A 13,826-nucleotide genomic window follows, 5' to 3' on the forward strand; every position below is an offset into this window, starting at 1 on the left:
AATGGTGTTTTATAAGCGTAGTTGCAATTCTTGGTGTAAAACTTATCTCTAGAAATTCCATCGCGTTTTCTGATTAAAGTGCAACTCAATTTGCATTTAGAGGAAAATTATATCATTTTTATCTTAATAGTTTCTCAGAAAACGGCAATTAAACGTTATACATTTATTTATAACTAGATGTTTCTACAGTGCAGATTAAGGATACGTGTACAAATACAAAATCATTACCTAGATAGATAGGACAAAACACATTCTTAGTACGTTCAAAAATGTAATTTTGTAAGGGGAGTTGCAATTCTTGGAGCAGCTTTACTTTAGGGGCTTAAATATCATGGCTAACATTCCAGCGTTTTCTGGGCAAAATTCGACTCAAACTGCATTTAGGGGTAACTAATACTACTTTTATGGTAATTTTTTTTCTGCAAATAACAGATATATTATACATTTACCTATAATTAGATGCCTCAAAGGTGCAAATTAAGAATAAGAATACAAATACAAAACCATTGCACAAATCCGATCTTTTCAACCAAACGGACTTAGTTCCTTCAAGCGTGGTATTTTGTCAAGTTGTATTATCGTGGAGGTATTTTTAAGTTGTGTTCCCCAGAGCATGTATTTTATAAGTTGAATGTCTGAGTGCAACTTTACTTTAGATGGCATAATCATTATGACTAAAATTGTGAACCAAACACAGCTACATTAAATGAAAACTATCATCAACTTTTACTAGGTTGCTTACTTACACAGACAGATTTGTTCCACAATCCAGGTGGAATGAAGAATCTGAGATAGGGCTTTATACAGGGTCGTTTTGACGTATTATTAGCGTCATATAAAAGGCCTGACTACTGCAGGAAACATGTTAGTCGAACTCTTTAGTAATCACGCGTCAGAATGATTCTACAAAAGTTCCCGCAGCGAGTAAAACTACGCGATTAGCACGGGTGTTAGAGTGCCGAAGGCGCTATTTGAATTTTTCTTGTATAATATTCCACGGTTATAGTCCGAATCTAAAAGGAGCAGTGATGATGATTATCAAAATGGTGAACTGAAGGAAGTGGGAAAACACCAAGAAAATCCAAGCACACTATGGGTCCTACATATAAAGTCTTCCTGACGAAAAGCGATCTCGTGCGCCAGAAGTGATCTGTCTACCGAGCTATTTACAGGTAATTTTATTAAAATCTGCTAGTATATTTAACCTACTTCAATTCTCCAAGTGTTTTTCAAGTACTTGCTTTTGCACCATGATTGCTGTACTTCATATATCACATGATCTTCAACAATAACAAGCTCAAGTATGAATTCTCTAATTCTTGTTTATAGTGGCATATATTCAAAACAATTTCACGCTATCTTTCAGTACTGGTTCATACTTGATATTATGCACACCTAAAGATAATAACAGTTCCGAATAAGAACACTTTTATCCAGAAACAATCGCAGGATTTTTCCAAGGGCGGGGAAGGGGCAAAAGACCGACATAGGTTGATGCACATAACGCATAATACAAAACAATTATTATTGAGGCTTATTGCATAACTTTGTGGACTACATTAAGTAGGTCTATATTAAATATTCTAGTAGGTGTAGCCAAATATAATGTGCCTTCACGTGTGTTTCTGGATAAAAGTGTTTTGAAACAACCAAACACCTTTCGAAAATGCAAGGTAAAGCGATTGTCCCCTTGCCTCCGCTGCGGACGCTCATGGTCTTATTGTTGACAGAGCATATTTCTTTGTTTAATGGTGTCATTCACCTAGTTCGCCCGAACCGGTTATTAAAATTTCTCAGGTTCTTGGAACCGGTTCTTAAAATTGTATCTCCACTTCCATATCCGGTAGTTACGGAAACAACAATTTTCTAATGTTACGAGGTGTCAAAAAACCTTTAAAACTTAAAATGAGTGAGTATGGAACCAGGCCGGTAGCCAGCCCAAAAACACCGTCTTCAACAATGAATACCATCATGTCCATGGGTTTTCTCGAGGTACTCCTGTTTCCTCCCTTCTTCTCATTCCATCAATTCTTTCATCACCAATCACTTGCCTTAATCATCGTCTTCCTTAGCCTAAAGGGTATAATCATCGGATGTTAAACTGAAATATTTCATTTTTTGCTACAATGCACAGAGGCCTGCTGGGTTGGGAGTCCCGTTGAAGTTAGTTCCGCAGCTAAGCGTTTCGGAGACAAATGTCATTGTTTAATGTTTAGGTGGCCACACGGGAAAGTGACACTTGAATGGCAATACAGTTGCTTTCAAATAAATTTTATTAGCCTATTTACCCTGTGTGCCAAATAGGATGCAATTTGCAAGTTGAAAGACGCCATTACTCTTCAACCCTTCCCCAATAAGTTTCCGTTATCTTGCAAAATGCGTACGTTTTGACCTTACCATTCTGTCGAATACCCAAGAAAACACCCCAGTACTAAAAATGAAGCGTGTATCTCAAAAATGGTTTCTTCAAACTTTTTTCAAAATCTGTTCAATTTTGAACTTTTAACGCTCATAATTCGAACAAGCTTGCTATCGAGGATTTCTCCGGTTCCTAATTGTTTCATATGTAAAAAGAAGTCGACTGAGCATAGTATCAATATGAAGTCAGAGTAACACCCCACAACCTTCCCTAATAAGTGAAATTAATTATCATTTTCCACTAACGGATTCAGGCAACTATTCGTGATTATATGAAAGCTCAAAAACATAAATAGATTATTTTCAAGAAGATATATTTTACCTAACCAAATTAAGTTTCAGCAAAAATAAAGAAATAAAGGAAAGAAAAGAAGAAAAAAAGAAATAACACATATTAGGCTACATATTTAACGTTTAAAATGATCGTCAAAATAAACTATCTTTGTATTTCACGCGTGTATAATATTTACGTGAAAAAAATTTAAACACAACACAAAAACGGTAATATAATATTCATATTCCGTAATGAGTCAACTACTTGTAAAATCATTTAAGCTTGTAAGTAAAAATTTCATAAAACAGCACAGGAGTAGCAAAATCTAACAGCAAGCGCCATCTTGCGTACTCATCTTAAAACTGATTAAGTTTTCCTCTTATATGTTACAAGGAAGGTTTTACCTCATTTCTCTTGCCTTTGTCTAACACTGATTCACACATTTATTGTTACTATTAGTATGATCAATACATGTATTCATTCAGTATGACAGCTTGGCAAGGTTGGCAGTCACTTGCTTTCAGCTTGTCAGACTTCATGTTGTGAGAACCATCAACAAGCATGACACGAGCTTGTTGAAACAACATTATTGATGATTGTTATAACTGGCCTATTCCGGCGTTCAGTAAAACGTATTATTATTATTATTATTATTCAAAACCATGGTTCACTGCTACAACCATGTAATTATTCTTCTTTCTAGATTTGGAATTCTTATGTGTGCAACCGACTACATCCTAACGCGAAGCCAAGGAACGTTAGTAAAACGTTTCATAGTAAATCGCATCTATCTAACGTAATTATAGTGCTTGTTGAAAGAACAACAACAGTAGCCCTGAATGGGATCGAACCAACGACCTACGTCGTAGCCCGAATCGTTAACCACTACATCACAAGAACATCTGATCTGGTTTGTGTACCATAATGTGTATATTGTCACGGAAGTTGCGTGACAATGATGTCTCCGTGTCCCATACGAGTTACGGGGAAAATCCCACACTTCATCATATGTTCTTGTAAACATAAAGGTATCATTGCCTTCTATTTTACGATTAGACCCGTGTAGTTCTTACATTTTGTTGGGCGTGTCATTTTCATTACTCGTTCCTGTAGTTCGGAGGGCGAGGGAATTATTATGCAGTGTTGCAAACTCCGAACACCTTTGGTGTATCTCGGGAACGGTTAGAGATATCGCTTTCGAACAAACGCTATTAGGATTCCTGAATATGGTGTTTCCAGCATTACGTCATATGGGCACTTTTCCTCCTATGGCAACTTCAAAATTTTCAATTTTTTCCCCTTTGCTGTGGCAACCCTGTTACTCACTGGATGCTGTGCGTTCTCTGGTTTACTCTTTCAGTTATTTCTTTTCATTCCGTAGTATTATTTTTCTTGCCCTTTTGCTAGTTTTGCTCTACGGACACTTTAATTTCTTGATCTTTGAAGCTTTAAAATTTCCTTATTTGGCAACACTGACAGGTGCGGTTTCGCTTGTTGGTATTCACATTCTGTACTAATTCTTTTGATGGCATAAACTTCTATATGTTCCATTTAAAAAAAAATACAACTTTGTACTGTGGTGGCAACACTGTTGACCTGGTAACATTGTGTGGTACCTCAAAAGACGTCCCCCTTCCACAAGTATCTGGATCCACCACACTCTTGCTAATACCTCTTCTGGTTTCCGATTTATTCAGGCTGTCCAACATTACTGAACCACCCTGTATATATATAATGATCTAAAATGTTTGATATTAGTGCCGAATCCATAGTTTCTAGGGTCGCCGTGATGAACAGTTCCCTTACAATGCTGTTTAAATCAAAATTCAGCCCTGGAACTTGGGGAAGGGGGAGATATATAAAAATTATCGAAAATGACCAATATCAGAAAGCACTTCAGTAATAGTAAAAATTGACTGATTAACGGAACATTACTATTTTTTCTTAATTTAACCCAGCGAAGCGGATAATTTACGCTAGTTGTATTATAAAATTTTGTCTCTTAGAGTAGAGCAAAAATGGTTCACGGGAAGTTTTGGACCTTTCCCAGTCACCTTTTATTATAAAAGTTCTCCTTCTTTTATACAGTAGTAATAAATATTAGAGAATAAATGTTCTTTTGATGGTTAATTGGTATGATTGTAGGAACCCAATGACCATGCGTCTTAGGGCGACAGGAACCAAGGCTCTTTTGGCCAAAGTGGTTGTAGGTACACTCATGTCCAAAATTATTGTCGCATGTCTGTAAATATGTTGTTGTAAGAATATAATTTGATAACGAATTCGTCCGGTATTTCTTATAATATTAGTCTGTGTATAATCGCCAAATACATGTATGTGGCAAATTTCATGTCAAAAGAGCAGTAAATAAGAACAATAAAACGAAAATAAAACTTTCTTGTCCATTTAGCAACATTTTGTTTTACTCATTCTAATTTTCGTAGTTATAATTCTTTTCCTATGAAATTTACCACAAATATACATTTCCCGATTATACACATAGTATCAGTATTAAAAGTAATCTGCAAAACCATTACCAAATTATATTCTTACAAGAAGACAGTTATAGATATGCGACAGTCATTTTGGGCATGAGTGTACTTCTTGATATAACGGCTCATTTTGATTAATGCTTTCTTTTCTATAGTGAAGTCCTTCAGTACCCAACAGCAGGAGATTCCACAATTCCCGCTGAAGGTAAGAGGAAGCGGTCGCAGTCGGAGTCGGAACAGAAGGTGTTAATTGAAGAGATGGGCGAAGGAGATGACTGGAGGACTCCACCTGGAGCAGGTAACGGTGCTTATGATTTAACATCTGTTCTTGTCATCGTCTGTGAGCAAGAGAAAATTTCAAGGTTTTTGTTTCTCGGGAGATTTTTAATGCTTGTCTTCGTGCCTTGTTAATTGCCATAGTAACTAGAAGCTAACAGGAAACTGTACTTGCTTATTATTTATAGACTGATGGAACAGAGGGTGTTCTTGAAACGTAAACTCCTTTCCCGTGAAAATTTCCTACGATAGCAGTGCCTTCAACTATTTTTGTGGTAGTGTTTATTATTATTATTATTATTATTATTATTATTATTATTATTATTATACAAATTTTTGTATTAACAATAAGCGCATATGCCACTTTCCATTGCAGTTCAGTGGACACTTTCTGAGTATCCGACTCACCGAAATACTCAGACTTCAGAGAAAGTTTAGGACTACTAAATTTGGTGGTCAAGCAGCCAATCATCTAAAGCAGTGGTTCTCAAACTTGCTGTTACTGCGACCCGGATTAAATGATAAAAAGTATTTTGTGACCCATCTACCTTTATTCAAATACACAGTGCAGACTTTCCATTGCTCCTATTTTTCCTATATATTTCAGTCTCTTCCTATAAACTCCTATATTTCCTACATTTTAACGAAACCTTCAATATTTTTGTGGCATTGCTGCTTCCACTTGTGAAAATAACAAGGAAATAGGATGTGGGTGTTTGGGAGGCCTATGGTCTTCACTGTAGGTGGTTGAATGGAGATTCTTCTGTGTTCTGTTCTTTCCTGTTTATTGTCTAAAGATAATTACATCAAACAATATACAGTTAGCGCAAAAAGTAAATCGTCAAATCTTACCTTAAAAATGCCAGCTGCAGAATGTTCACATTTTAGATTGTATTTATGGTTGTTGCTTAGTACTGGTGAGCTACGTACGAAAACAGTAAGAAACTCGTATAAAATTTTGAAGTGAGATTACTCATTTAGTTATATTTAGAGTAGAATGTATGTCCATATAACAATTGGTATACTTTCCATGTTATTTTTTTTTTTTTTTTTTTAATTTCTACCTTTTGGATAATTGAAATGTTCCTTCTAATAGGTAGAAATATTGTTATATGAGTTTATTTGTTCTTTGTTCTTTCAAAATGTTCCAAATGCATAAATGTTCCTTCAAAATGTTCCAGGAAATAATTGAAATGTTTGTTTATCACAGCTTCACGAACCCTCCTATATTTTTTCGTCGTGATTTCCTACATTTTTTTTTTTTTCATTAGGCTTGGAAAGCCTTGTATATAATGCTTGTGTATTTCAAAGCAATTAAATTTTGTAAATCGTATCTAATTCCAGTTCGTTCAATAAAGTCCATATAAGTGATTAACATAAAATTTATTTGGGGATATTGTGAAAACCCCGAGCGACCACGAATCTTACAAAGTAGAGCTCCATATTTAAATTTTAATAAATCAAAACTTAGTTTGTTTCAGTGTAGTTTTACTATAAGGATCCATAAATTATAAAATGTACAGAAAAATTTAGGCAAGTCTTTAATTTGCCCATTTTATGTCGAGAACAGAACCCAGTCAACCTCTGCGGGGCTTCTAACCCGTTCCTCTCCTCCTCCTCCTCTTCCTTCTCCTAGTAGTAGTAGTAGTAGTAGTACTACTACTACTACTACTACTACTACTACTTTTTTCTTCTTCTTCTATGGATCCGTATAATAAAACTGCACGTTGGTTTATTTTATGTCTATCGTAAATATCTCACTTTCAAAGTAAATTGTAATATATTGAGATGAATATAGTTGTCCTGTCGATACGAGAATATCAGTCGGTGACGATCGAGCAAGTGTAACGTAAATTTCTTTCTCTAACTATCATATGAAATTCTACGCATGAGCAAAGAGTCTTAAAGTGTTCCCATAGAAAAGTAACGCAGAGCTAACACTACTTCCGATGCGATGCCCTACCTTGTGACAGATTTTGACTCACCCACTCTCTTTCTATCCTAACCCAGCATCTCTACTGACTGTACAACAGGGCAGGGCTCTGAGTAACCACTTACTCTTCACCTCATTAACAAACGCTTCCAGTTTTTATTTTCTGAATTGTACTTCACAACATATATTTCTGTATCAAAATAATAATCTCACAATTAAAAGGAAAAACTCGCGACCCACCAAAAAATGGCCCGCGACCCACACTTCGAGAAACACTGATCTAAGGGATAAAGATCACTATATTTAGTTGTAGAACTCTGTCAGGGGACAGGCTCGGTTCTGAAGCAGAGGCTGTGTTCCACAGCTTTGCACGCCGGGAGTTTCTGAATTTAGTTCACCTTGGCTTCTTTACTTTTATTGCTATTTTTTCAGTTATTTTCTTGCTTTATTTGATATTTATTTATTTACTATCAATTACCCGTTACGCTGGATTAAAATAAGAAAAATCAGTAATATGTTCCGTTAGTCAGTTTTCACTATTACTGAAGCGCGCTCTGAGAGACGACGTGTTTTGTCTTACAAATTAAATATTACTATTGTAGGCTGAATTTGGATTTAAACGGCATCGGAAGTGTCACCGTTCATCTCAGCGACCCCGGAAATTATGTATTTGACACTAATATGGGTCATTTTCGATCATATATATCCTTTCACACATTGTATCGTCAAAGCAAATAAATAAAAACACTCCCATTTCCGAACCTCATCTATGTTGAAAGTTTGATTGTGATTGGTCAGGTGGTTCAAGAGTGTATTAAGTCGCAAACACAGTGACTTTGATTTTTATATACAGGGTGTTAATGAACTATACCGACAAACTGTAAGAGGTGATTCCTTACATCAAAATAAGTCAAAAAGTTCCTATGGACCTGTGGGGAAAAGTGCAGTTTCAGAGCTAGGGCTGTCCAAAATCGGGAAAAAGCCAAATTTCTACAGCCTCTATTCCGAATTCCAGAGATTGTGGATGGTTGTCCTTATTAGCGTAAAGGAAGTCGCGCAAACGCAATCCAAACATGCATATTTCATTAATTTTCAGTGGTTGTACAGAGTATTCCATACAGGATGAAATTCCCAGACATGCCATCAACCGAATTTTGGGATATGCTCTGACTTTAATTGGGCCGAAGTAGACAAACGATAAGCCTTGATAGCAATGAACACAGAATCTTTGGCGCGATGTCGGAAGTGTTAAGGATCGTCAGCAGCACGGTGTCTCGTGCTCGGGAAAACGCACGCTTATAAGTGAAGAAAACGTGAAATATACCGTGACGAAATACATATCACGCATTATTCCGGAGCTGCCGGTTCCTAACACTTCCGACTTTCCTCCGAAGCATTGGATGTCCATTGTTGTCAAGGCTTATCTTCTGCCTACTTTGGACCCTCCTTGAAATCAGGGTATATCTGAAAATTCTATTGAGAGCGTATTTGAGAATTACACTCTGTAGGGAATACCCTGTATACCTATTGAGAATTGACGAAAAATGCACTTTTTTATTGTGTATACTTGGCTTCCTTTACTCTGATAAGGATCACCATCCAGTTTCTGGAATTCAAAATAGAGCCTGTTGAAATTTGGCTTTTTCACGATTTTGGACAGCCCTAGCTCTGAAACTAAGCAATTTTCGCCATAGATTCATATGAAATTTTTCTCTTATTTTTATGTGAGGAATCACCTCTTACAGTTTGTCGGTATAGTTCATTAATACCCTGTATACTGATTTATTGCTTTTAGTCTTCTCGCGTCGTCTTTAATTTTTTACATATTTTCTTACGTTGATCATACTAAAAGTATCGTCCATATTTGGACCAGTATGGTAATTGGCTTCCAAAATGTTTATTAATCAATCAATCAATTAAAAGTTAAATGGGGGACGTGAGCAGTAAGGCTATATGACCCCGTCACGATAAAGTAAATTGCCAACACATTCTGTACATTAAAAGTTTAAAATAAAATTGATAAAAGTGAAGTAAAAATGTAAATTCGAAAAACGAATCAGTTAGTATAAAACAGTTTCTTAAAAAATATATACGAGGCGTGTCCGAAAAGTAGGTACCGTTTAAAAAAGTATTAAAACAGGTTTGTTCAAGCCATATTTATTTTTACATGAAAGAGCACATTTTAAACTTTTTTTTTTTTTTTGACATAGTTACCACCAATGTTCAAACACTTATCAGAGCGGGTGATCAACTTGACTAAACCTTCCTCAAAGAAACTTCCTCCCAGTGTAGACAACCATAACTGCACAGCGTTCTTTGCGTCGTCGTCACTTTCAAAACGCTTACCGACGAGATCGTGATTCAGGTGCAAGAACAAGTGGTAGTCAGATGGCGTCAAATCGGGGCTGTACGGCGGGTGGTCAAACTGTTTTCAACCGAACTGTTGGATTAATGTTTGGGTGGCACCAGCAGTATGGGGACGAACATAAACGAGCACAGGATACGGTACACTCGCGACAAGTCAACCGTACTGGCGTCAGTGAAGAGACAATTCATCAGTGAAAATAGCGCGGAGCGCCGACAGTAGCGCTGCCTTGGGGTTCAGACGACACGGTGCCTACTTGCCAGATACTGGCAGGATGTTTCGTTGAAGAACGTTTGGACAAGTTGGCCACCCTCTATGACAAATGTTTGAACATTGATGGAAACTGTCAAAAACAGTTTGTGTGCTCTTTCAAGTAAAAATAAATTTGGCTTAAACAAACCAGTTTCAGTATTTTTATTTCAAAACTGTATTTACTTTCTGGACACGCCTTCTATACAGTAAAACCTGTCTTTAACAGACCTTTTGTTAAACGGAAACTTGTGTTAAACGGAAATATTTCACGGTCCCATGAATTAACGGAAATCAAAATACGTCTCTTAACGGAAAATTTCAAGTTTCGGAGTGCAGCATTTAGAAAGATTTTAGACATCCTATTAGAGGTTATATATTTAGATATTATAATACACTAAAATCTGTCTTCAACGGACCCTTTATTAAACGGAAATATTTCACGGTCCCATGAATTTACTGAGGAAAATCGTGTTAAATTCCGTTCATTAAACGAAAACTATATTACATGGACAGCGGAAATCAAAATAAGTCTTTTAACGGAAAATTTCAAGTTTCGGAATGCAGCATTTAGAAAGTTTTTAGATATCCTATGAGAGGTGAGAGATAATAACAAAACAGATAGTGATGTTGAAATCGAATCAGTCATGACGGATATACGTGCTTTAATTGAGAATTATACGGAAAGGCTGAAAGAAGAAGTGGAGGAAGAAGAGGATAAAAGCTTTGAGTTGGAAGGAGAATGTAGGCTAAAGACTTATCAAGATTCTGTCTAAAGTTTAAAGGAACTGAAACATTTGCTTTAACGTTGAAATGACACTGGTATGCTTAGTAGTGTGGTTTCTCAGACTACAGTTTCTGTGCAAAGTTAAGGAGACAAGTAGCGATGTGTACAGAAAGCCCTCCTTGACTATTGGAAAAATTAAGTTGATGTGAGTACAGTATACGGAAAGTCTGTTGATCGTGAGTTTTTCGTGTATTAATTCGTAGTAAAAATAAATACCGTAAATTGACTAAGGTACGGACAGCAGCATCTTATTTTATCTCAGTCTATTATATGTATGCATTTTTTTTTTTTTTTTTTTTTTGCGCATGGGTGTACCTTTATTAGCCTGAAACTTACCTTTAACATAAATTTCTGCGAGTCCCGTTCAATTCCGCTAAAGACAGGTTTTACTGTATATATATTCGTATTATTATCGAATTCTAACTCTTTACACGTCTAGGAAAGAAAAATATTTAATACCACACACTGCTGTACTATTTGTATCATACTTCCATGCCTACCATTCTGTTGTTACTCATCATCAGACGTAATAGGAAATAGGTAATGTTTTTTCATTGTTGGCCATCCTCAACGGAACAATCGCGTGTGTGTTTATATCTCATTTTTTGGGTCTAAAGGACTGAAAAGCGCTTTAAATTGTTAAGTTTTTAAAGTGGATATATTTTATGCTGTGTATTTTTTCATTAAAATCGTCTGAAAAGCTTAAGGTCTATTCAAGCTCATACCGTATCTCAGGTAAAAATCTATCTCCCAACAGTGGGGCTACGGTGGCTCAGTGGTAGGCGCTTACTTCTGGTGTGTGGGGTCCCTGGTTCGATCCCGCCCAAGTAAGTTTGTGGTGGACAAAAACATCCGTTAGTTTTCTCGGGGTACTACCGTTTCCTCCCACTATCTCATTCAATTCTTCCATCATCATTCACTTGCTTTAATCATCGTCTCCCTTAGCCTAAAACAGTATAATCGTGGGACGTTAAACTCAAAGATTTTTCGATCTTCCAAAAAAAGAGAAAATAAAATCTGTGACTTGAGTCGTGTGTCCAAAAACGATCAAAATTTCTTCGGCCTTTTTTGAAATGAAATGAAGTAAAATCTTCCAGTTTAATGTCCCACGATTATGCCCTGTAGGTTAAGGGAGATGATGATTAATGCAAGTGAATAATGATGGAAGAATTGGTGGAATGAGAAATTGGGAGGAAAGGGAGTACCCCGAGAAAACCCACAGAGACAATGTTGTCCACTACAAGCTTACTTGGCCGGGGATCGAACGAGAGACCCCACGCACAAGAAGTAAGCATTCTACCACTGAACCACCGTGCCTTCCCTCGGGCGTTTTTGTTTGATGCTGTCACATACCTTTGATTATTTTATTTTTACTTGTCACTAGAGATGCAAGGGCTCGGAAAAAAACCGGCTTTTTTGGAAAAAAACTCGGTTTTTTCTGCTTTGCTTTTTTGCTTGGGAAATTTTGGGTTTTTTTCAAAATACTGCTTTAAATTGATAAAACAGACTTTGTATCGCTTCTCTATAACACAAAAAATCATTTAATTAGTGGTTGATGCTGATAATAATATAAAACATCGAAAATAAACTATGAATTTCGAAAAAATATTTCAAACAATTTTTCTTCCACATATTTACATTATGAATTCCACAGGATTAACCAATGTATATAATATGGGGGCCGCGGTGGCTCAGTGGTAGAGCGTTCACCTCTGGTGCTTGGGGTCCCGGGTTCGATCCCAGCCCCCGCCAAGTGAACTTTGTGGTGGACAAACACCATGTGCGTGGGTTTTCTCGGGGTTCTCCCGTTTCCTCCCACTTTCTTCATTCCACCATTTCATTCATTACTCATCATCACCGTCTCCTTTAGCCTCACCGGCATAACCGTGGGACGTAAAACTCAAAGATTTCATTTCAATGTATATAATAAGAATTTTTTAACCTCCTATATACAAAAGTAAGCAGAGTTGGCAAGAACCGTGGTTGTTTTTGAAAATGCCAAACACCCGTTTTTTGGGGGATGTTTAAACCAGGCTTTTTTGGTTTAAACCAGGCTTTTTTGACTTAGATTTTTTGCTTTATGTATTTATATTACATATTCACAGAAATAAGTTTGTTTCGCCTTGATGTTATTATGCAACAGCGGGGTTATGCCGGAAGAACTCCCATAAGCTTAAAGAAGTGCGGTCAGTAAATTTCTTAAGTTGAGAATCTCCCCCCCCAACTTAATCTAGCCATTGGGAAAATCCCGTCATTACTTGAAATGTAAGACAATAACGGGAAAATCCTGTTATTGCTTTGCATGTAAAATTTAAAGGTCAACGTACCATAATCAGTACGCTAAAACTGAGGTATTAAATTACAAATTTAGTACCGGTACGTAGATATCATTGAAAGTCCAATCCAAGCTAATGTTGGAAGCTACGTAGGCAATCGATAAATTTTGCCAATTTCTATCAATATATTTAAGCAATATTGGCTTCTTTATAAAACAACACGTATTTAGGCATGCAGAAATATACAATTTGGTTTGTTTCGTATATTTAGGCTTAACATCCTTACGAAATACCGAGGTTATCAAGGAGAAGACTTTCGCTTAAACTGACACCCGAACCGCTACTTGGGTTACGCATGAAAGAAGGTTTGTGGTTCGACCGAGAATTGAACATGGGACACCTTGATTAAAAGGTGAAAGGGAAATAAAACTATTGCAGGTGGTTTGATATCTGGAAACGTTACCATGAAGTTCACACGATTCGCATTTTTCATTCTTTTTATTTTTGTGGTTTAAACCAGTTATTAAAAAAAAAGTTGGTGTAAACCAGCCAACCCTAAAAGTAAATACTTCTTTTTAAAGAATACACAAATAACTAGCAAAATAGTATGTAGTATTTTTACTTCAAAATATTCCATACCCTCTTTTTGAAACAAAATAAAATTAAAATAAAACATAAGAGAAATACTTAGATTTATATGATACACTTAAAGGCTGCACATCTAGAGCTTTTGGTTTTGTCTATTCTTGAAATTCT

General features: G+C 36.3%; 1 protein-coding gene across 2 annotated transcripts in view; it reads left to right on the plus strand.

Annotated features, from left to right (window-relative positions):
* Window positions 1-13,826, plus strand: part of LOC145674393 (nucleolar protein 58-like) — a 137,227-nt gene that overhangs the window by 59,159 nt on the left and 64,242 nt on the right. For both annotated transcript variants that reach the window (XM_081744387.1, XM_081744385.1), the window contains exon 9: window positions 5,340-5,482. In XM_081744387.1, the coding sequence (XP_081600513.1) occupies window positions 5,340-5,482 (143 nt within the window). The remainder of the gene's footprint in view (window positions 1-5,339; window positions 5,483-13,826) is intronic.

This window comes from Thermobia domestica, chromosome 17, assembly GCF_964235325.1.
Source record: "Thermobia domestica chromosome 17, izTheDome1.hap1.1, whole genome shotgun sequence".
Taxonomy (NCBI): Eukaryota; Metazoa; Arthropoda; class Insecta; order Zygentoma; family Lepismatidae; genus Thermobia; species Thermobia domestica.